The sequence below is a fragment of the Suillus clintonianus genome (assembly GCF_016758775.1).
Source record: "Suillus clintonianus strain FC179 chromosome Unknown DEU56scaffold_58, whole genome shotgun sequence".
Taxonomy (NCBI): domain Eukaryota; kingdom Fungi; phylum Basidiomycota; class Agaricomycetes; order Boletales; family Suillaceae; genus Suillus; species Suillus clintonianus.
In genome coordinates, this window is record NW_024539282.1 from 175328 (window position 1) to 198954 (window position 23627).

Consider the following 23627-nt stretch of genomic DNA (forward strand, 5'->3'; position numbering starts at 1 on the left):
GCTCAGATACAAGGATTTACCTGCACGACTGTGCTATATCGCGCCTAAGACACAATATTCAACACTGGCAGACCAGTTTATTACTTGCCGTTAGCATAAGGCTCAAATTTAAAGGTTCTCCCAGCTTTTATGTCTGGACTGCCATTTCTTGAGCTTGAATTTGAAGGATGTAAGGTAACTTAAGTTGGGACTGCTGTTTCTCATCTGTTTCTTTCACAATACAGGCCTCTGCTTGGATGGTATGTCTTTGCAAATCTTATATTACGACGCCATCCAAATTAGAAGTTATCCCGATTTGGATCTTCCAACATTGTAAATTAAAACCATTTATAGTCTAGACTCTAGACCGCCTGCGGTTGAAAATTTTACCATTCTGTTGTTTCGTCTGATTTTCCAAACTCCAACCACCCAAAAATGGCGGATCCTGCTGTGACAATTCTGTCCAAGAGCCTCTGTAGGCTTATAGATGACCTACTGCGTGATTCATCGCCGTATGAGTTGCTGATAGGTGACAAAATCAATGACAATTTGCTGCAAAGAGCCAGGTAAGGGAATCTCACGTCACTGTCCAGAAAAACTTGACAGCTGGAACTTAAGGACTAGATTGTGGGCCAAGTGGCAGGACATACGTCTGTCCAGTACTGGTAGTGATGTCAAGGCGAATGCCATTGCCGAGATTGAACTTACCAGGGCTGCGGTCATAATAGCCTATGCTGTAGTTAATCCCCGTAAGTGTTGATTTGATGGTTGGGGGGTCTGTCATTCATCATGTTGCCATAGTGCGAGCGGATTTGGACGCAGATCGGTTTGCGGACAGTGCCAAGGCGTCCCATCCATCGCATGCTGACAGCCAAAGACATAAGCTAGCAAAATATTTCCACTGTCCTTCGTTTGGTTCAATATCAGAGCCGGCAACATTTGTTGACAGGCATGGAAGGATCCTTGCTTGGTATTTGCCAGAAATCATGGTGCCTGATAGAATGGTATGAATTTGATTTGATTACAGTTTAAGTCCTTTTAATAAGTTATAATTAGGATCGTGTCAACCAGTCCATCAAATTGCTGAGACCTGCCTTAGATCAGTCTTTGCCCAAGCCCACTCAGAAGGCAAAGCAGCCTTGGCGTTCTCAAGGATTTGTCATGCCTTCAAGCGGGGGAGAATTTGGAGTAGGAAGGGTGACTTTATGCCCGGGAGGATTCATGCAACGCCATGAGGTAACTCTGTATTCGTATACTTGCCGTGATACAGAACTAACTTAAATGGGCTAGCGGCTTCAGGATGACTTGTACCAATCAAGCTCCCTTTCTTCACCTGCAGTCCGAGATTGGTTGTCCGAAATAACCGTAACTGAACATTTGTGGTCCGCTATCACCAGTCTTATTGCGCCAGATCAATATCAGGCCGGTGTGGAATCTGTTGCTAATATGAAGGATACGGTTCGTACCTCAGATCCTGTTGTTTGGCCCTTGGAGTTTTCTGGATTGGAAGTTATTGTCAACCGAGAGACCCCAAATCACCGAGACCCTGGAGCATCGCCTTCATTCTATGACCTTTTGGTGAGCCTTGGCAAAGGTCATCATGCCGTACTAGCTCTGCCAGATCTGGGTGCCGAGCTAGCATATCCGCCTGGCACTATGGTTTACATTTTAGGGAAGGTGCTGGAGCACGGGGTGCCACGGTGGGGTGATGGGGAGAGAATTTGATTGCACACTTTGTCAAGGATAAAGTGCACGATGGCTTGGTGTACCGAGACCAAAGTTTCCAAACCAGCGGGATTTTCTGAATAGAGTGGGGGCAGGTAAGAAGGGGGGTTTAAAAGCCATTCGGAGATCAAATAAGAGCGGGGACGAGGAGTAGTTTCCGAAACTAGATATCCCGATTAGAAAAGCTTGTGATTTTAAATCGGTTGACTTCTCATACACTGGAATATTTCCTCGGTCTAAGCACTATGTCCTCAAAAAAAGGCAGCGTCTCAAGGCTATTTCTTATTCTCCAACATAGAGGAAAGTTATCACAAAAAAAAGGATCCGGATGTTGATTATGTTGCTCACGAACCTACAAGAGACAAGAGGGGAAATCCCTCTTGGGTTGAGTCTTGTGTGATCGGTGTATCAAACTTCGCCAGAGCCTACTACCAGCCCAAGAAAACGAGTTAAAGAAGTACACACGAATCACCAGACATCCAAGAAGAGGATTTAAATCAGGAAATGTGGTGACTTTGTTATTGACGAAGAGGCTGCTGAGCAAGGGAGAAAAACAAAGGTATGTCTAACAGGCCTTGGCTTACTAGTTAATTGTTTCTCATCAATGGCATAGACACAAAATGACTTCATATCAGAGTATCTCGCTCACCGAGATGTGTATCTAGATGTCATCTTGGACTCAGAGAAATTTGCCACCGCAGGCATCTGCGCGACTTGCCAATGTGAAGATAATTCCTTCCGTTGCACAACTTGCACTGGCGACCACACGCTGGTGTCGCCCTTGTCTCCTCAAATCACATCAGTCATTGCCTTTCCACAAAATCCAATTTTGGAATGGCAAGTGCTTTGAAGACGTCACTCTTTCTGCCCAAGGATTTATATGGTACATGGGCCATGGTGGAAAGTCTTGCCCTTGCTATGGAGTTGGACAATGTCACCTTGATCAAGATTCTTCTGTGATTATTGTACATTCTTCTGGGGTGTTCACACACAATGTGGTCGTGGTGTCGGTGTCCAGGATCACACCATGAACATCACCTGCAGCTGCTCCAAGCTAGGACTATTCCCCGCCAGTATCACAGCGCCCTAGGACTGCGTTCACCTTCGAAGTACTGGATCATTATCTCATTGATGCCTTGGAATGCAAGACTTCGGCAATGAGCCTTCTTTGAGAAAATCCGACGCTGACAAATAATGCTTTTCCAGATGCTGTCCCGGTGAGTAGAACCGACAATACCATAATTTCTAGCTCATACTGAATGCAAAATCCCATCTGTAGGATCGATATCGTGAACTCATGAGAGTGTCTCGACTCTGGCGCGACTTTGAAGAACCGTAAATGGTTTTGGATTTGGCCATGACATGGAAGCACCCCTCTAGTGCAGGAGATTTTGCTCTATTTTGCCCTTCATTGTCCGCAGCCAGGAATCAACATGCCTCTTATTTGGGAGCAGAAGTACGAAAGGCAAGTCAATTCCAGCAATCCTTGTCTGCCAGACTCCGGCCAGTACCCACAGTGCATAGCACAGCAGTGGTCCTGGCCGGTAATATGTGTCAGCTGAGTCCTGGCCGGTACCTCTTGTACATAGCCCAGAGTCAGTCACGGCCGACCATTTGTCTCTACTGGCTTTGTCTGCCAGACTCCGGCCAGTACCCACAGTGCATAGCACAGCAGTGGTCCTGGCCGGTACCTTCTGTACGCAGCTCAGAGTCAGTCAAGGCCGACCATTTGTCTCTATTGGCCAGAAGTTGTTGGTTCCAGATAACTCGCGGATGCTGACTTTTTGATTGCAGGTGGCTTGTTATGAGAAGATTTGTGGTAGATGGAAACTTTACCGCTCAGCACATGAAACATGCGACAGCCTCAGCTTGACGTCTTCCTCTCAGATGGTTTAGGTTATATGGTAACAGCAGGAGATTACCAAGCTCACTTGGCTTCAGCTATGGAGAGTAAAGAGGTGAATCAAGTTGCTTTGCATTGTTAGTGGTGGCTGAACCTGTAGAAAGAGATCCTCGTGTAGCAACCATCGGGCAGTCAATGCAGCAAACACAAACAGAAGCAACCTCCGAGCTACAGGGGTCGGAGCCACTGCTTGTGCTCGGCATGGATGTTTTGTTCCCCACTGCATAGTGGACTTTCAGAAGGGTGAACGGCAAGTTTTCTTTCATTTACTCAATCTAGGTTAAGACGAGCCTTGGGCTTGACATGCTGACAAAATCACTTCAAGCCATATGAATATAGATTATTCCATTTGCAATGCCATTAAGCATGCTGCTGGCAACATTGACAACTCCCTGATCATCTATGATGTGGGGGTGCCAGTGGAGCCTTAACTTCGCTCAACGTGTTGACAACTGCCCTGGATTGGAGCTCCCAGACAACACTGAGATTGTGGCTGCAGTGGGGAAATTTCACTTGAGCGCTCATAAACTTGCCTGTTTTGCTAGATACAGCTTAAACTTCATTCAAGGAGCTGGGCAAGTTGACGGGGAAATTCTGGAGACACTTTGGGCTCCCTTTAACAAGATATCTCCCACAGCACGTTCTATGAGCCAAGCACACCGTCAAGAAATTCTTGATGATCATATGCGTAACTCAAATTGGAAAAAACTTGTCAGAATAGGTAAGTGCCTATATTTGGAATGAATGACATCACAGTTTCACACTGATGCAGTTAAGACGCTCTTGAGAAAGTACAAACGGGCCAACAAGGGCATTGAAGACACTAGGGTGCCATTTGAAGAGCTTACAGGATCTTTGGATGTCATCAAAGTGAGGGCATGGGAAAAAGATGAGGAGAAGGCAAAAGAAGAACGTGGAGAACATCTCGACATCTACCAGCTAAAGATAGCTAAAGGTGAGCACTTCGAAGCTTCTATTCAGTTCCCTGTGACGTACATTCTGATTGGGTGATTGGAAGCACCAACAATGGCAGAAATACGGCTAAAATTAACTGAATCAGAATATGCTGATACAGGGAGGTTGGGATCAATTTCTTGGCTCATTGACGGCATCAATATAGAGGATTCACAGTATGTTGTTTCATCATATATATTGATGGTGGTGATGTATTTCTAATTACTATCTAGGGATGCACTCAGGGTAGCTATTCGGCAGCTTCCCAAAGATGCATCTGCAGTTCAAAAGGCTGCAGTTCAAGTGAAACGACAAAAACTGGCTGCACGTATTTCGAAATTTCATGAAATTGCTGATGCTATGACAGAGGGCATTGAAGTCCATGGGGGTACTGAGCACATGGATGACATCAGATTTTGCACTACAGATGTGGTGGAGGAAGTACGCGAGGCTGCAGATATTGAAGATGTGTTGGAAGAGATTGATGAGGAAGTTCCTGCAGAAGCCATGGGCATTTGGATGCCATCTTCAGTGCTCCGAAATGAGGCTTTAGCCCTGGGCTTGCACACTCTGCAAGCTGAAGAACTGGAGTTACGAAAGGGTCAAGCAAATGATTGCTTGGAAAAGTTACGGCAGGCTCTCGGTCATAAAGCGATAATTTACCGTCAACATTTCCGAAGTGCAGATTCCACATGGACAGGAACCAGGTCAAAGCAGGAGGCTCTACGATGCCGTATCAAAATAGAGAAGTGTGTCCGAAGGTATCAAAGGGAAAGGGGTTCAATGCAGAGACTAGGGGCTGATGAAGATACTCTGAGGACGATTTATCAAGACATTCAGCCACACCAGCTCAGTGTGGACAAGGAAGTGACGGAAGAGAACAGATATGGACAGGGATCAGACAGACTGGCTTGGTTTTGGCTAGTCAATAATGGTCATGATTCGCAGGAAGATGTTTGGATGGATGAATGTAAGTCATATCTAATATGCCTATTTTCTGCAGTGACAGGTATTAGTCTACAGGGTAAATTGGTTGAAAGCTAAGGCTAGATGGCAAAGGTGGGAGGAGGAGTTGAGATTGGTCCAACACGAAATGGGTTGGACAGTGAGTTGGTTTAAATACAGGATGGAAGAATGGGACCAAAGATACCGACAAGCTACAAAGCCTGGTCATCAAGCTTATGCACATTGACAGGTGCTCTTGTGGGGAAGATTTGCATTGGATGCTGAAAATTCATTCAAAGACAAGATGATTGTAGTCACTTAACAGTCTTGGCTATTATAATATCAAAGACTTATCTAGCCAATATATGATAGTTATGGTGGTCAGGAACACTGCATATACCTCATACTCTAGAGCTGGCCCATTTATACTTGCAGATAGTACAATTTGAATGACTAACTCTCAAGTGATAGTACTAAAATCAACATCTTTCTTGATAATACTTTGTCTAAGGTATTAGCCTGGAGATGGCTCGGCTGGCTCTGGTATCAATGTCTGAAGTATCGGCCTGCCTGCTTGTACACCACATGATCCTGATCCGGCCGACTCTGTTATCAATGTCTGAAGTGTCGGCCTGCCTGCCTGTACGCACCTTGGTCCTGATCCGGCCGACTCTGTTATCAATGCCTGATGTGTCGGCCTGCCTTCTTGTACACACCATGGTCCTGATCCGGCCGACTCTGTTATCAATGCCTGATGTGTCGGCCTGCCTTCTTGTACACACCATGGTCCTGATCCGGCCGGCTCTGTTATCAATGCCTGAAGTGTCGGCCTGCCTTTCTGTACATGGCCTGGACATGCACCGGCCGGCTCTCTCATCAATACCATGAGGAAACCCACACTTTCCTTATCATTCTTGAGTTGTTTTAGATACTTGGGTTCTTGACCATGATGCTCAACATCACATAAGACATGAACACTTATATATATTTGTATACTTACATTATCTACTGACACTGATCAACTTGCATAAGTCAAATATCCTGCTGGACTTGAGTATCTTAGAAGTGCAAGTCATGGAAAGACTTGGCCAAGTATTATACAGTTATTCAACAATGTGTAGGTTTTTGCTGATGCCCTAAGTTGTTGGCTGGTACTGATGTATGTGTGTAGGGAGCCTCACTTGGGTGGTCGGCCAGTACCATCCCCACACCTCTGGCCAGCACCAATGTGCATGTATAAGCAGAGGTCGGCCAGTACCATCCCCACAGCTCTGGCCAGCACCAATGTGCATGGACAAGCAGAGGTCGGCCAGTACCATCCCCACAGCTCTGGCTAGCACCAATGTGCATGTACAAGCAGAGGTCGGCCAGTACCACCCCCACACCTCTGGCCTGCACCAATGTACATGTACAAGCAGTGGTCAGCCAGTACCCACATGTATAGACAGCCTCACCTAGTGGTTGGCCAGTACCACTCTCACACCTCTGGCCAGCACCAATGTACATGTATAGGCAGTGGTCAGCCAGTACCCACATATATAGACAGCCTCACCTGAGTGGTTGGCCAGTACCACTCTCACACACTTGGCCGGCACCAATGTGCATGTACAGGCCGGTGCTGGTTGGTACACATTCTACAGCCATTTGGCACATCCGGGGCACCACTTGTACATAGGGTTATGACTGAAGTATGTGGCCAGTTGCACGTAAGTTGGCGACGGAGGGCATATATAAAGTTTGAATGCTGGTCCAAACATCAATGCGGCGCTGCAGTGCACTGCTACGGGTGAGAATCTTTGTGAGTTGCGTGTCTGTTGCATGTGGACCCAGCGATGCAGCATCTGCACATAAACGACGCCTGGAAATAGATCAGTACGAATTCAACACATTGCTATGGCGTCCTTACTGCGCATGTTCTAGATCGATGCCTGTACTAATAAGCATGCTACAAGATAGCTCCGCATGAAGGGAAATTGTGGACCCTTCCTCTAACTCTCTGGCATCCTGTTGTGTGAGTTCGAGGCATACAGCTGCAAGTGTCATAGCTGCAAGGAGTTCAGCATCAATCAAATAATTGAAGGTATGACTCACTGTCGACTCGGCGTTCAAAAGGGTTTGGGTTGGTGTGGTCGGTCTCCCAAGATTTTATCTCGGCTTTCCATGTTGCTAGTGATGAGACGCCTAAGTCCGACTCTTGATAGAGCCCTCGAGCTTGTCAAACGCAAGCTTGTGATCTTCTGCTGCCTTGAGCGCTTCACTAAGTTTACGTGACATGATCCTGCCTGATTACAGTCCTCAGCAGCAAACACGATTGTAAAAGAAGAAGAAAACTACGAACCTAGCACAGTGGTTTTTTTCCAATTCGAATCTCCAAAGAAGTCATCCAGAATCTCTCGGCGGGCACCAGGACCCATTTCCTTGGTACTTGTAGCCACACGGTTGATATTGGCCCATCCGCGTTCGGGCGCTTCCCCATCAGTTCGACCGACACCTGGAGTCCAGTTGAAGGAAAATTTAGTCTGACAGGCCTTGATATGAGCTGCGAGATGGAATTTAGGGATGAAGAAGTTGAACTTCTTCTGTGCAGATGCACTGGATATCTGTGAGAGTGGGTCTGCCTGCTTGCCAGGTTGGAGCTTGAGGGGCATTCCAGGAATGTGGTCCTTGAGCTTCTTGTGCCATTGACAGGCAATGTTGTACGAAAGATTGACATTGGTGAGACGAGGTAACTTTGCGAGTGCCGAAAACACGATATAATCCATATTCAGGTATCTGTATCATAATGAGTAAAAGAACAATTTGTAGAGAAAGGCACGCACTTTTCACCCTTTTGAAGATCACCAACATCAGCAAACTACTGGGCTCTGTACAGAGCCCAAGCGATACAGCTTGGTCCCTTCTGTACAGTTCACTACAGTACCACATCACTCTGTAAATTTTCGTACAGACAACTTACAGACTCACAGAGAAGGCTCATTGTACATAGATTGTCAATAATATATCATTGTACTACTGCTGCTCACTGTCCAACTGGTCCACACGTGTACAGATAAGCACCATTGTACTACCGCTGCTCACTGTCCAACCAGTCCACACGTGTACAGATAAGCACAATGATCAACAAACTTTGATGGTATTCAATCAGATAGCAAACACGGCGGCGGAAAACGCGATACATTGTACACTAGCAGGAATGATGCTCGAGATAGAATCAGTGCGGGGGAATAGCGCTAAGACCTCAATCAAGGACAAATTTCAAATGCGAATGCTTCGCGGCATCATTGAAGCCGCCATCCACCTTGTAGGATTCCGCCCTGTGCGAACTTCGTCAGTATGCAAAACATCACGAAATAAAAGCCCTTGCCATCCAGCTCGAGCCCAGGAACGGAGCTGTTGCACTAGCTTCGGTCCATGGTAAGAATGTTCCAAGATCCCCTGCAGCTTAGTGACCGTAAGGCTATACAACGAACCGTATTCCTTCGCGGTAAACTTCGGAAATGATTTTCCGCTGCCGTTCTTAGCAAGGCTGTCCAGGACACAATTAACCTACAGAAATGATGTCAGTAGATTGTTAGTAAGATAGAAGCGCAGAAAACATACCGCGGTGCAAACTAATGCCAAGCACTCGAGTGGTAACTGTGTCCGGAAGATTTCAGGCCTCCTGCGAGCGACACGGTAAGATGATGTGTAAAAGAAAGAAATAACGGCCTCGCGAAGCGCGGGATGAGCGGCGTTTTGGGTTTTGCCGAGGTCATCTAGACCATTGCGCAGAAACTTAGCATCCTCCAGCAACTCCCCAGCGGCAGCTGTGACCCAGGCGGCACGTTGTTGGGGGGGGATGTGGGGTGGGGGGATAAGATTGTACATAGAAGGCACAATGTTAATCACAATCTTCTTGAGGTCTGAGCGCCAGGTTGATAAATCCTCATACAGCTAAAATAACAGCGCATTAGTGATCGGACACGCAACGACAAAAATACATACCAGCTTGGCCATATCGTGCTTGTGATCAGGCCAGATACCTGGTAGACATTTGAGTAATGTCTTGAGCAAACACAAAAAGACGTACCCTCTTCGACGTGCTGACCACTTTCGAGCCATTCGACAAGTGAGGCCATGAGTACCTCGTTGACAGAACCTGTCAAGTCTTTGACCAGCTTCGGGAATAGGTTCTCGATCGCGTGTTGGATGTGGCACTCGCCCTTCGTATCCTCGAGGAAGCTCTTCCAATGAGGACCATACCAGCCCAGTTGAGTAGCTTTAGGTCCTTCGCCTGGTTCGTCAGATTTCGCCAATGCAGTCTTGGCTTGTGTGTTGCTTGACTTGTGGTTGGGTTTCTTTGTCTCGGTGTGATGTAAGAGTTCGAGAAATTGAGGATCAGGAAGGCGAGGGCGTCCATTTTTCTTGTGGTGAAGTTGTAACACGTCATCTGGTTGGGGATCAGCCGGCTGTAGGAAAGAAAAAATTAGCGGACTTCAGGAAATTATATAAACTATACCTGGGTCACAGTATCATCATCGCTGGAGCTATTATTTGCTACCAAAGATCTCTCCGCATCATTGTCACCTTCATCGTGGGAATGTTGAAATTCGAAGTCGGTTGGAAGCGCGAGGGCAACGCGGGGTTGGGATGGTAAATCTTCCTTCGAGAATCCTGTCACTCTCTTAGTGTGTTCACAACGGTGATAACTAACAGCTTACCAGGATGTGCAGTCATGCGCCCATGTGCTGCCCCCCAGCCAACATTGTCATCTGTGTGATCTGCCTCTTCATCGCTAGCACTTCCATCACCGCCTTCGCTAGATGTTCCCGAACTGTCAGATCTTGTGTCTTGCGGTTCATACTGATTGAAACGTTCATCATTGACTGGTCGAAGGGCAGGGTCGAGGTTCTGATACAAGTCTGAGTCAGCATAGGATTGATGTGCAGGTAATGTGCGATTTGAAGGTACCACCGAATGCTGGTTTTCAGAGGTGACGACAGCAATGGGAAGATGTCCAGTGGTACCTAAAGTTGCTGAAGAAGTCTGCTTCTCCCTGGCCGCAGCCACATAAGAATTGTTAAGTGCTTGAAGGTCAGGCTCTGTGCCAGGGGGAACGATATGCTGAGCAAATCCAAATCGTGCGCCCACTTCGCGGTGCACAAGCCTGGGCTGGAGGTTCGGGGCCTCAAAATCTAAGGCAGGGGGAGCAGCATTCTTCGTTGCCTTTGTTTTTTTGGCCCGAGGTCCAGAAGCTGCAGAATCCGTCATCTTGGAGGCACTGTATGGCGGGGGGGGGGGCTTCTGAATATATATCCAGCGTTATAAGCCTGTCACTGCGACTTTAAGTATATAAGAAAACCTACCTTTGAGTGGCTTCCACGACCCTTACGAGGCGGCTCCGGAGCAAGCGGGTTGTTAGGAACATCCGAGTCAAGAGAGGTGGAGCCTTTGGGTCGACTGGTTCATGTCGAGGCACCCAAGAGATTACCGATTATCTCTAGTTGACTGGCTCTGCCTCCTTGTCCTGCACCATGACGTCCGGAACGTCGAGGGGGCACAGCCTGAGAGTTGGCGACATCAGAAGTCGGCTGCAACACAAGGGGTGCCTCAGCCCCAGCCCGCGTTCTCTTTGTTGAAACACGCTGCCCATCGGAGTCGATAGCTTTACGCTTTGTCTTCTTCTTAGGGCTAGCGCGAGCGTGATTCTGAGATTGAGAAGGCATGACTGGAGCTGACACCAGAAGGAATGATGATAGCGTGCAGTAATTGTGGACCGGACACTTGCCTTGAAGGCTTTTAATAGTCTGTTGACGAAGGAGCATCACAAGCGCTTTTTGGAAGTATGACTCGGAGTCGACTGACAGGCTCGTGGGTAGCAGTGTGGAAATGTGTGTCAAGGGCTGAAGCGCTGACCCGCAGGGCATGATTAAAAGATTTCGCCGGTCGAAGTTTGAGTAATAGTAGAGGTAAGAATTCATATCAATGAGTCAGTGCTACGTTTTTCGGAAGTGCATGTTATATCACGTGACTCGAATGACCAATGTAAATGTAAATGATACATGTATATGTGTGCGAGTCCCTATCCAGTCTTGCTCCTTTTCGGCTTGGGCACAGCTTCCATCGTCCATTGATAATCAATAACCCGTTTGTTTTTGTTGCGCACCATGGGCTCAGCAACTAACCGTGATTCAGATTCCCCTTCCTCGCCACTGCTTGAAGCCTCCGAGTCAGCCTTGTTGAGTGCCTTGAGCAACCACGTTGAGACCAGGAGCTGAGGCGACAACTCGTTGGTTGGAAATGTCGCGATATGTCTATTCAACATCGAAATCATGTCGTCGAAACCTACGTTCTTCGGGTCTCTTATCAGATGATGCCACTCCAATGCAACGGGAAGGAGGTTTTTGAAGTACGGGTGGATCTGGTTGGTGAGTTCCTTGGCAGTAGTGTTCTTCGTAAAAAAGAACGATGTTTTACTATCACAGCACGCCTTGAACTTGGACGCGGACCATTCATGCGGTATCCAAGTGCAACTCTTGTCCAGAATGCGCTTCATGCCAAGGGGACCTCTAAATTCGATCAAAATCCAGATGAACACGTAGAACACGGACTCGAGGTCATCCTGGTAGCTGTGCTTGATCAGGGGGGCTGGGTATGGTTTCGAACTCGAGGCTCCCTTGTGCGCCACCATGTCACCTGGACTCTTGAGGTGAAGCTGGAAGAGAAGTGCTCGGGACATGAAAGGTAATGTGCCCTTAACGCGCTTCATTAGTACCGACCCTTCTACGAATTAAAAACGCTTACGGTGCCCCCAACAGTGTAGGTCTCATTTTTGGCGATTTTCACCGCAAACTCCCAATCTATCAGCATTCCTTGGGAGCCGTTACCATCGTCCTCAATCATGGAGTTGTTCAGACTGCAATCACGGTGGAGGACCTTGCGCTGTTCCACCGCTTCCTTCTGAACTAATGGTAAGTCAGCAAAAGCTTTAAATTGCAATGTATGGTACGTACTCTGCACAATATCTCGTATCGACGTCAACAACTCTAACTTTGTGCGGAATTTATGCAAAGGTTCGCGCGCGGGGCTTCAAGACAACGCGAACATGAGTACGGAATGTGCCTTTCAGGCTTCGCACGGACTTGAACCGATAATTCTGCGTTTGATCAACCTTGTTGGGCTCGGACTCGACAAGCCAATATTCGACAAGCTTGGGGACACCGCAGGACACCGCTCATCTTCTCCATCATGTGGATCTCATTCAAGGCTTCTTCATCTCCCCCCATGGCCCAGTAATCCTTGATAATAAACTCCTCCCCGTCCTTCCTGGCCAGATAGCAAACGGTGCCGCGACCCACAAGACCCTGTCTGGAAAAAAGAATTTCCAAGATATCGTAGTAGTGGTCCTTGACACGTATTTTTCCGATCGGCCGTGGTAGAGGTTCGTGGACTGTAGGATCTTGAGGGATTTCTATAGGGAGCTCCACGACGAAGTCGTCTTCAGCGGAGTCACCCTCAGCGCGCTCTGTGCCCTCCTCAGAGAGGGGGTTGCCGATCTGAGAAGATGTGCTCTCGATCTCGTTGCAGGAGGATGCGCTCTCAATCTCGTTGCAGGAGGGTGCGCTCTCAATCTCGTTATAGGGCGTGCTCTCGATCTCGCGGGGGGTGGGAGGGTGTGTCAGAGGAACTTTCGATCTGGGGGGGGGAGGGGGAATTAGAGTGTGATCTCAGTGTCTGCTGGAGCGTATGCGCGAAGATGGTGATAGTGGGGTCATACCCGATGCATGTTAGATTGCCGAAGACGATGCACGACAAGATGCGCAAGAATTTGTTAGGCTCCTTTTGGATGCTAGTGCAAGGGCTCACGACACCCCCCGAATGGTCGTACACGTGAACGCGAAGATCGCGATAGCTATTGCACACCGATATCAATAATGCGAACCGTCTCCAGGGTTGGTGCTTCAGAAGAAGGTAAGCTTTGGTGTCGAGAGTCTTCGCAAGGGTGCTTGAAGGTTGGTATGTGCTGGATGTCAGCTCGCATACCGCTTTGATCGTATCCCCACCTAGCCTCAACATCATCCAGCAAGGTAAGATCTGGTTTCCGTGGAATTTCTTCACCGGGTACTGGGCGAGATGAGTTTGCTGCACTCCAGGTGCGTGATAAGTCGTGTGCCCGAGCGAGTTTAGGCTGCGATGCGATGAGAGCAACAGAAATGATGTTAAAGAACGACGAGAAAATTTGTTCCGTTGTTGATGGATCCTCGGCTTTAATCGAGGGCGCTTCGAGTGAGTCCTCCTCCATTTCCCCAACTTCCGACCCCTCCTCAACCTCTGACTCCTCTCCAACTTCTGGCCCCTCATCAGCGAATAGGTCCCCATCGGCGAATGGCAACTTGCTCGCGGTAAGTTCACTGGTGGATGGGACACCTAGACTCCCAGAGGACAACTGAGATTGGGTTGCTTCATCGATCAATACCCAATCTCCTGACTTCTCACCCATGCTACTCCCTCCTCCCTGAACCAAGTCGCTTTTTTCACGTTTACGCTGTTTTGAAAGTGGCCAATTCCATTGACGTTTTGCGCTATCATACAGGTGCACCATCGGATCTCCACCTGGCTTCAGAGTGAAGGTTTCTAGGTGATCGAGCCCGGCATTGGAAGGTAATTTCCTCAACGGAATAGCAAGATCTTTCGCGTTGGGAACTTCAACCGTGCACGACTGGAAAATCAGGGACAAGATGTAGCCGAGCTTGTCCTTGTCCTTTCTGGCGAGCGGGGGTTCTTGGAGTATCAAACGGTTGAGTTCCAAATCGGTGAATTTATCCATAGCGTCTGTGTCATGGAGCGGGGGAGCTGAAAGGAAGGATGACAGCTTCATCCCTAGGTCAATTGTTCGGCAATGTCGCGCAGCTGGCATTTTGACAGGCACAAAGAACAAAGCATGGGAGAAACAACGGTACTAGGATACAAATGGAAGTAACTAAGCCAATAATGATGGCACACAAACTAATCTCAGCATGAATCAAATACTATCCTGATAGCGCGAAGAAAGTGTTTTTTTCCCAATATTAATATTCATTCAACCAAAACTCCGTGGCATGCTCCATACTGTTGTAGGTGGTTAGATGTTTATCCGCAGTTGCTCCAAAGCGAGGGATCAGGTTGATAGGCGCCCGGAGTTGAGAGACTGGTACAATGTCCCCCATCCGACCTCCGTTTGAACGTTTTGCTCGTTTGAGCAGGTGCAGCTGTGTAATTGGATCGCGATCATGCGAGATGTCAAAGCGTTGCACATAAGTGAGAAAACAATCCATCCATGACCAGCGTGTGCCGCTCTTACCAACAGGCCGCATGATGAGTCTGATCTGAGCAACAGTGTGACCTACAGGTGGGTAGTAGTTTAGGCTAGGATATGGGTAACACCACACAAGACAAAAACATACCTGAAAGTCGACCACTAGGCCATGAGGAACCTGCAGTAGTCTCAATGATAGCCGTGTCATAACGGCCTAGAATCCAGGGGTCACTAGGTGGAGCGCAATTCAATGTCTGAGCCGGTCTGATGGTGCAACCATCGTGAAAGTTCGTCTCTTGCAAACGGATTTTGTACCAGAGCGAAACTTTGTCAAATGGAAGGACAGTCATAGGCCCAGCCCTTCTTGGACCGCCTATCGCGTGGACATGCTGGGGTCCGTAAGTTGCCTCACGCTGAAGGAAGTCAGCGATAGCTGGCCGTAGATCTGGGAGGGAAAATTTGATGGCGACTTCATCGACAAAGATACTCCTGATGGAGGGATCATATCCGACATGAAAGGCAGTGTGCCCAATGGCAAATGAGCGTAATGGAATGGGCACTAAAGCCGCGTCCCTGAACTGGAGTGCCCTAGCGATGGCAAAATAGTTTGTGACTGGACGACCTGGGTGTTGCTGTGTCGCGGAAAGTTCAATGGGAATATCTTGAGCGTCAACGTCAACATCAGCGTCAACATCAGCGTCAACGTCAGCGTCAACGTCAGCGTCAACGTCAGCGTCAACGTCAGCGTCAACGTCAGCGTCAGCGTCTAAGTCCTCTGGCTCCTTCGTAGTCGAATCTAAAAGGCTGGTAGCGAGCTCAAAGCGACGACACTTTTCAGCGCGGTCCAGGTGTCGGCATATCTGGGGATCGTAGTTGTTGTTATTGCTGGCCCTCGCAGGGTCTTTGATTTCGCTGATATGTGCATGTTCCGTGACATCCGCAGACCATTGCATTGTGACGCCAGAGTTTCGAATGCTCGGAACGATGTTTTGCATTAGCTCCAACTTGGGTATATACCAGTTGGTGATGGGTCTATTGCCCTTCCCTCGGCGAGCTCCGGCGTCAATAATTGCATCCTTGTTGGCATGGAACTCATCCAATGCCCTTGAGATGCGCTCAAGATCGTCACCATTAATGCGCGGCGACTGCACGAGATAGCGGAACTGCATGAGTGCGCGTATGGCAGTGATTATACCAGGAGGTGCTGCGTCCGCGCATAGTGCAATGATATATCGTTGAATATCTCGTTGGCAGCGACCGGTGACTTGTTTGAGCCTTGAAATGCCTGCATGAAAGTGATGATAACCGGTGACGGGCTGCGAGATGGAAAACCGGAAATCGATCTCGGACTCTCCAACAATGCAAATGAGCCATTGTGCATCGTGATCCCAGAATTCCTTGTGAATGTGGTGGAGGTGTTCCGGTGTAAGAAAATGGGAGGGTTCCGCAAGTATCCAGTCCCGCCAGAATGGTTCAGCGACGCCGTTTAGACGGAACTTCTGGGCTTCACGGAAGAAAGCTTCAATATCAAGAGGATCAGTGCGCAAGAGTTGTTGATTTCGTTCGGGGTTCATGCTGGAAGTCATCCCCGAACTGCTTGTACATCGCCATGGTCACTGGTGACGTCTTTCCACCAACAGTGGCCAGCATCATGGCTTCGGGGGTGTCGGCGATGTAACTTGCAAGCGGGGTGAAGCAATAACGGCTGTGTCCACTGGGGTCCGACAACATGATACCATTGCGAGCGGCCTGTTTCAGAGGTTCGAGGACGATATCTAGACATTGATGTATAAGGCGGTCCTCCAACACACCCTTCATCCGCTTCTTCTTATGCACGAACTTTGGGACCGGAAGTAGGGCAGTGAGAACAAAAGAGCTCGATGAAGACTTGAGTCGTGTACTGGCATGTATGTTTGCAAGGCTAATTAGAAGCGGATGAGCAATGCGATCGCCTGTTAATGCGGTGATGTTTGTCTTGTCGGAGGATAGGATGGTGCCGAGGAGGGTTGCGCCGCTAGGTATCGCCGACTTCAAATATAAATGAGCTGGAGACATCGAGATTCGACTTGCTACATACCTGCATGTCCCAGGCGTCATCGCCCGTCATCCATTCAGTGTATACACGAGACAGTCTCTCTGCAGTGGAGTACACCTTGCGAGGTGTCAAGTCCAAACGACCGTGAAATAAGGGGTGATTGAAGATGCTGGCGATGCACTCTATAGGGTCACGCCAATACAAAACCACGGGCGACTTTGTAGGGTGCGATGTTGGAATTATTTGGGACATCCAACGTGGACCGCTGGGGAGCATCTCAGCTCGACCCCGTAATTCTCTGGCTGAGCAGAACGACAACGGTAAATCTTTGATCTAAAAATCCCGAAAGTCAAGGGATGGCAGCGAGTTTGAAAGGTTCGAACACTCACCATTTCAAGCGATAGGAAGGAATCAATCTTCCCCATGCTCAGGCCTGAACTAAGCAGCCACGCTGCAACTCGCCAATCTGCCCGACTGCTAAATGGATAGTAAAGGTTGGTTTTGCGATATATACTATTTTTGTCAGTCTCAAATAGGCTCAAAAAGGTGTAGCCATCCTCATAGGCAAGCGGGGGGTCGGGAAAGTAGTCGGTAACTTCACCGCCCTCGTCCTGAGTTCCACTGTGCGCTCCCGCGATATTCACTTCTTCACCACTAATGTCACCAAAGTCATCCAGCATTGTCTCGCTTCCGAATTCTGGTTCTTGAGAAACACGAGGTTCGACATCTGCTGAGTGCGTGAAATCATGCGGCAGGATGATGGAGTCAAGCTTGATAATATCTTCCAGCCAGGTATTGCATCCAGACCGAGGTTGGCTCATATGACGAGCAATAGATGTGTGGTCCTGAAAGGCTTTTCCACATGACGGACAGTGATACATGAGAGCGAGCAGCAAGACATATGCTAGTATGATGTAAGTAAGCTTTCAATCTTCTGGCATTTTCCGTACTGACCTCTCCAACGCACACCACCCCACACTACATAATGAACATAACAAATCTGCAATCTCTGTCAGCACGCGCATCAGGGATTGGCGAAAAATCCCCTGATCCACATCATCGCAAAGGACCGTCGGACCTATATGAAATTCTTCATATTGTAAATTCTATGGTGATGTCAATCTCGACGCTCACCCCTTCACAATGCGCCTTACCTTTCAACAGTCCATACAGGACCCAACTGCCTCTGAGGCCAATCTTGTGATGGATCTTGTGAGGGCCAAATGCGACGTTTATCAAGCACAGAAGGCATTGGCGGATTGTGTAATGCGGGAGAATGAGATGTTGGCAAGCCTGCTGAGATTCCGTGCCGAAGAGGCGGAGAAGAGGTTGGACGACACAGATATGGGATTGGGGTGCATGAGAGTTATGTTCAAGGAAAACGGGTGGACTCATATTTCTTCTTTGACTCGAACACCTGGAAGTCATCTGCAACCCGGTAAGCTCACGAGACGAGACGACGCGGTGTCATGAGGAGGCTGATCCTATCTCAGTAGAAGTTACAGAGTGCGGCCGGCAACTCACCATCCAGCTTGATTGATCCGAGTGCTTCGAATTCTTTTCGCATCATTACAATATTCAACTTCGAATCGTTTATACTATGCGTCATTTTCCCTCACATGAATACACCAGTACATAGTATATGTTGTACTATACCCCTTATGAATGAGTTTGACAGTCAGTATCTCAGAGACCGTTCTTAAGTTTTTGCCGTGCCATGCTATTTTAAGTTCAATCATCGAGCTCGAGACTACTCAAGTCAAATGTGTATCTTACTAGTGTTAGTGCTGCCGTGGTCCGGTTCGGTCCGGTTCAGAGGATCCTGGACGAGAACCAAGAACTGGACCATGGTTCGGTTCTACAAAATCTTCGAACCCAGAACCGGACTACAGAGAACCGTTCTCTGAGGTCCGGTTCGGTTTTTTTCCGGTCCGAACTCGAACCGAACCCGAAAATTTTAGTAGGGGCGAAAAATCATTTACAAAGTCTCTGGAACAGCTGCGTAGGAGGGGGAGGGTTCAGCCGTTGACTTGTTCACCCGTGCAGGATGAGCTGCTGAAGATTTGGGAGGTGGAGCTTGACATCTGCTAGAGACATGTTTACTCGGGCTTGCGCCGATATCATGAAGTTTCTTCTTCCCAGCAGGACCTCTACGCTCTATAATCATCGCTGGGACATCAGCCGAGGGTAGCAACGATTGTTGTGGGTGTAGTCATGGGCTTGCCGCCGAATAGAGAAGCGAAAGGCATGGCGAGGCGGGAAGGTTGGGTGAAGGTTGGGTGGCGTGTATGGGTCATGGGGGTAGGGGTGGCTTTGGTGGACGGACTTGGATTGGAGGGAGGTGCTGTGTGCTGGGACTGCATATGAGGGGTATGTAGAGTCGGGTGGGATTGAAGGGAGCGGTGGAAGAGATGAGAGAGTGATATCAGGAAACTTTGTCGGTGGGAGGGAGGAGCGAAAGGTCACATTTTCGCTGGATGGATGTATTAGGTCAAATTGGTGTTAAGTAACGAAGAACATGGAGGAAACGGACCTGGATAAGTGTCCCCGCATACCAGAAAGTGTAACCAACGCCTATGAAACCATTTCCCATGAGCTGAATTGTCACAATCGATGGATACACGCACCTTGCCCTTTGTAATGGCGCCCCAGATTTCAGCCCACTCTTCTGTCTCACCATCTTGGAGGGTTGGTGCTGCGGAGAGACTGAGACTGGCGGTTGGGCAGTACTACCAGTCGTAGCCAATATCCAAACAGATAGCGGACAAGGAACTTGAGGCTGAGACACGCCATGATTTGCATGTTGATATGATTGACTACTATAGGACAGGCGAGCGAAGAGCACCTGTAGGTGTAACCTCAAAGACGTTGAGGGTTGCGGACGGTCGGTCGCTTTAACATTGTCGCGTCGAAAGTGGAGGAGCAAGGAAAGGCGAATGAGGAGTGTGCTTGCAGAGGAATGAGGGTGGGCACCACCCATTTGGGAGGACTGAGAGCACAAGATCAGGACAAGAACTAAGTGATAGAAATACCGATAACGAACACGAAACGGCTTCTATGCTGTCAAAAACCTAGGTGGGAGTTCATTGACATGACCGACCCCCGAACTCGTTGTGACATCATCGTGTAGCATCAACCTGCAATGTTAATGTTATACTAACCACTGAGCATGTTCACAAACAATCCACGTACTTCCAAAAATGACTTGACACTGAGCAAAGAGCGTTGTCAGTGAGAGAGAGGGTGGGTGAGGCGTTGACACTCACAATATTGGTACCAGTGGACAGTAGATCTTCAAGGCCAGCTTCTTGGCATAAATGTCCCGACAATGCATTTCCGTTTTCGGAACCTGAAAAACCATAGTCAATCGTAAATATCTCAAGTTCGAAAATAAAATCGGTTCGAGGTTCGGGACGGTTCGGGACGCGTTCGAACCAACATAGAACCGTTTGGCTAATGCAGAACCGAGAACCGTACTATGGTCCGGTTCTGGCTGACACCTGGACCGTGGACCGAACCACACAAGAACCGGACCAAAGTCCGGTTCGAACCATGGTTCTGGACCGGACCACGGCAGCACTAACTAGTGTAGACTTTAAGGTGATACCACTGCTAATAGATTTTCAACTGCAAGTTGCTGCGAAGTCTCGCAGCTGTACTGTGGAACTGTGAGTGACTGGAGACAATGCATGCTTTGTGGCCACGAGTTGCTGTGATATTGGCGGAGCTGTGGAGTCTGTGGCTGACTGTCGTGAGAACGCAAATCCTGTACCTTCTGTGGAGAAAGTTGTAGTTTGCTGATGGGTGTGGCTAGTCGGAAATAGAACGAATGACAGTATGTATGATGACCAAATGTCATGTTAGACCGAGAAACCCTGATCTTCCATTCCTTCATGCGAGTGCCACAGGATCAGTAGATCCGACGAACCAGCTTGCAAGTCCGAACTTTCAATATTATGACATCCATCATTGATACGTTAAGTTACAGCCTTTTGGCATCCGGGGCCCCATCTTATAATTATCTCGTTGACACTAGCCTGCGCAGACTGAGGCGGTCATGATTGGATCATACTTACTCAACATAAGTGTGACTGTCTCGGATCCGAAGCGAGAAAGCTCCCTTTCCTTGACGGCGGAGGGAGAAGTCTAGTCTTACAAATGGAGCATTACGTTGGTGCCCCAAGCTGCCCCTGTCACTTCGATCTTCCATTCCATATGCCAGCCCACACAGCCTCACGTATGTTCATGTCCTGCTCGATAACTCATGACGTACATTTTTTTGCGGACTGAATGCTTGTGATCAACCGAAATATCGATGGGCCGCACCAGGATCTTCTGCACCCATTCCTACTTAAGCACCAATCCAACTCTCATCTGTTTTCCAGCCGCATTTCTTGCCTGCGATCTTGCCCTCCAAGAGTCTCCACCATGTCTCCTCCAACATTTCCTGCTGTCGATCGTCTTGGCTACAGCTTAAATATGGCCCAAGTAACCGGAATAGACATTAACTCAGTACGTGTTCATAGAACAGTTACTGGCCTGCCCTTGACTCTTCACAGGTTGATGCAGCTCTGAAGAAAGCAGATCGTTGGATCGTTATTGACTTCGAGAAATTTCATACTGTCGAAATTGGTCTGTTCGCCGTGAAACACCATAGATGGCGACTGACCATCATCCCCCGCTTAGACAACAAGCTGTACAACGTCCCCAACATGGTTTCCGTCGCTCAAGACATCCGACAAGTTGAAGGTCAATTTATTCATTATGCGAACGGCGACGCCGCGAATGGTGCATTTAACAAAGACCCTACTCTGAGCGGCCGCTACTTCGCGCTTACGGGACCCGCGTCTGTGGCGGCAGCCTTGCACAAATCGTTTCTTCGTGACAATCAATATGCGTTCTTCAGTCTCTCAAAGTTGAAGTATACCGTAACTCTCAAAGACTACTCGAGTAGTATCTATACAGACGGGCTCCTGGAGAGAGTCAAAGATTTGCCGATTTTTAACGGGAAAGACCTCGCCGTTGTCAAAAAGTACAACGACTTCTTCATAGCACACGGATCCCATGTCGTCATGTCTGTTTCTTATGGCGCCCGCTACCCGCTCGTGCGTCCCTCACCCGTTCACAATATCTGTATTCAGTGCTCATCGTTGTCATAGACAGTGTGGTGTTCAAACAAAGACCAATCAGTGAATGAGATGTTCCCCACAGATGTCGAAGCTGCTTTCCATGGCATTCCAAACGGCGGGCAGTTCGATGCCACAGTGAAGGACCAGACACAATACAAGAAATTTGAAAACAGCCGCCAGCATCTCGTCTCGGCCTTGGGTGGTGACGAAGATATCGCCAATCGCCTTGCGAACAACAGCGCGTCCTTTGAGGAATACGAGAAATGGGTCGGGACCGCTCGTCAACACCCCTGCTCCTTGCTGAGCCTCAACGTCGTCGAGCTCTGGGAGTTGATGAGGCTGTCGAAGGATGCCATAGTCAAGAGTTATTCTGACCAACTTTCGGCCGCATTTGATCACATCATTACGCGCCCTAAGATTTTCAAGACGGCCGTCAGACTTGACATTCGATCTTGTGCGCCCTCCAGTGATCATTCATGCCAGATACTAATTTATTTTCATCGTTGTAACAGCATATGCCGATTTCAATTTGAAGACCCCAAGCGCTTACCCTATTGCTGACCGCGCGAATCCTTTTCCAACCGGAGCCTCGATTTCTAATACACGCATCATGTGGAAAAGCCCTTACGGTCACGCTCTTCACATAATACTCTAGTATTTGTCTCTGTTTGCATCTGGGAGCTCATCGTTTAACGAAGTGTTGATCTACAGCTTCTTCGTGATCAACGATGGGTCCCCGATCGATTTCTCCACCGATCGTGGAAGTATGAGCTACTCTGCGAATGTCATCATGGAGGGTGTCAGTACCTTTATCTTTATGTACTTGCCATGATCTAACTCGACAATCCTTCTCGCGCGCTTCAGAATCAGTACCTCAATAACGAGGGGATGACCACCAAATGGTTTTGGGCGGCCAAGGTGAACCCTTACCCGGAGACGAAGGGTGTCAAGATAATAGAAGAGCCAACCACTTGGGACAAAGTGCTGCACGACTACCTCAATGCAAATGGGGAGGACTCGGCGGACTCGGCGGAGCCCTCCGCTTGAGACCGCTTCGCTCCATTCACGAGTTATGAACGCCTCCCATGACGATCTGAATAGAGTCATGTTTCGCTCATGTTACAATTGACCATGTATGATACGCAGGAGATGTGATATTTTTGTATTCCTATTGATACTTGCATGCATTCGGACATCATCATCATGACCGACTCAGACACGGATTCAAGTCGTCGGTGAACCTCTGAAGCTACTCAGTGTACCCAACTGCGGCCACCATGGATCCGTCTTTCCTGGTAACACTGGCGCATATGTTTCACTAATATGTACTCCACAATTTTCTGTTTTTCGACATCCACTCACAATTAGCAAGCATCCTGCAACCCTCTCACCATCGCTGAAGTTTTCCTATCTAACTTTATCCGGACTATGGCAGAAACGACTGGTTACCGTTATGTGGCACCATGAGTCGGCCAATATATATCAGCCATAATTTTGCGAGGCAAGAATGAACTAGTCCAGAACGATGCCAATGATTGACCTGGGTCGTGCCAATGCCAAAGTAGGTCTCTTTTTTCTTGATCCACCCATCGCAACCCCACCTATAGTAGTAGATCTGCAAGTCCGAGACCGAGGCGCGCTCCCCACATGCATGCTATCACTCGTCACGCTCAAACGCGTCCT

General features: G+C 48.4%; 9 protein-coding genes across 9 annotated transcripts; 4 read left to right on the forward strand and 5 right to left on the reverse strand.

The window, feature by feature from the left end:
- Window positions 1-2369: 2369 nt before the first annotated feature.
- Window positions 2370-2735, forward strand: DEU56DRAFT_740573 (uncharacterized protein; the record flags this gene model as incomplete). The annotated part of the gene is made up of 1 exon (XM_041348822.1): window positions 2370-2735. One exon carries the CDS (start codon window positions 2370-2372, stop codon window positions 2733-2735), a length of 366 nt encoding a protein of 121 aa, XP_041206370.1.
- A 1277-nt stretch (window positions 2736-4012) lies between these two features.
- On the forward strand, window positions 4013-5828 carry DEU56DRAFT_757809 (uncharacterized protein; the record flags this gene model as incomplete). The annotated part of the gene is made up of 6 exons (XM_041350170.1): window positions 4013-4328; window positions 4380-4562; window positions 4683-4737; window positions 4795-5531; window positions 5578-5666; window positions 5757-5828. The coding sequence occupies 6 exons, from the start codon at window positions 4013-4015 to the stop codon at window positions 5826-5828; spliced, it is 1452 nt and encodes a 483-aa protein (XP_041206371.1).
- Window positions 5829-7183: 1355 nt separating this feature from the next.
- DEU56DRAFT_740481 (uncharacterized protein) lies at window positions 7184-7372 on the reverse strand (the record flags this gene model as incomplete). Its single annotated transcript, XM_041348812.1, has 1 exon — window positions 7184-7372. A coding segment is annotated over one exon (189 nt), but the record flags the coding sequence as incomplete, so codon positions are not given.
- A 196-nt stretch (window positions 7373-7568) lies between these two features.
- On the reverse strand, window positions 7569-8351 carry DEU56DRAFT_740592 (uncharacterized protein; the record flags this gene model as incomplete). The annotated part of the gene is made up of 3 exons (XM_041348827.1): window positions 7569-7711; window positions 7845-8278; window positions 8326-8351. Coding segments are annotated over 3 exons (603 nt in total), but the record flags the coding sequence as incomplete, so codon positions are not given.
- Window positions 8352-11473: 3122 nt separating this feature from the next.
- Window positions 11474-14402, reverse strand: DEU56DRAFT_954656 (uncharacterized protein; the record flags this gene model as incomplete). Its single annotated transcript, XM_041359213.1, has 7 exons — window positions 11474-12239; window positions 12290-12450; window positions 12499-12572; window positions 12628-12641; window positions 12673-13180; window positions 13263-13508; window positions 13549-14402. 7 exons carry the CDS (start codon window positions 14400-14402, stop codon window positions 11568-11570), a joined length of 2529 nt encoding a protein of 842 aa, XP_041206374.1. The 3' UTR covers window positions 11474-11567.
- Window positions 14403-14553: 151 nt separating this feature from the next.
- Window positions 14554-17696, reverse strand: DEU56DRAFT_740549 (uncharacterized protein; the record flags this gene model as incomplete). Its single annotated transcript, XM_041348819.1, has 5 exons — window positions 14554-14867; window positions 14929-16376; window positions 16507-16808; window positions 16858-17148; window positions 17205-17696. The coding sequence occupies 5 exons, from the start codon at window positions 17694-17696 to the stop codon at window positions 14554-14556; spliced, it is 2847 nt and encodes a 948-aa protein (XP_041206375.1).
- Window positions 17697-17958: 262 nt separating this feature from the next.
- On the forward strand, window positions 17959-18355 carry DEU56DRAFT_914742 (uncharacterized protein; the record flags this gene model as incomplete). Its single annotated transcript, XM_041357665.1, has 2 exons — window positions 17959-18253; window positions 18309-18355. The coding sequence occupies 2 exons, from the start codon at window positions 17959-17961 to the stop codon at window positions 18353-18355; spliced, it is 342 nt and encodes a 113-aa protein (XP_041206376.1).
- A 637-nt stretch (window positions 18356-18992) lies between these two features.
- Window positions 18993-19617, reverse strand: DEU56DRAFT_757812 (uncharacterized protein; the record flags this gene model as incomplete). Its single annotated transcript, XM_041350171.1, has 4 exons — window positions 18993-19172; window positions 19349-19411; window positions 19443-19544; window positions 19582-19617. 4 exons carry the CDS (start codon window positions 19615-19617, stop codon window positions 18993-18995), a joined length of 381 nt encoding a protein of 126 aa, XP_041206377.1.
- A 1626-nt stretch (window positions 19618-21243) lies between these two features.
- Window positions 21244-23145, forward strand: DEU56DRAFT_982063 (uncharacterized protein; the record flags this gene model as incomplete). Its single annotated transcript, XM_041359876.1, has 7 exons — window positions 21244-21327; window positions 21375-21447; window positions 21502-21920; window positions 21975-22398; window positions 22457-22598; window positions 22656-22743; window positions 22809-23145. 7 exons carry the CDS (start codon window positions 21244-21246, stop codon window positions 22989-22991), a joined length of 1413 nt encoding a protein of 470 aa, XP_041206378.1. The 3' UTR covers window positions 22992-23145.
- Between the last annotated feature and the right edge of the window lie 482 nt (window positions 23146-23627).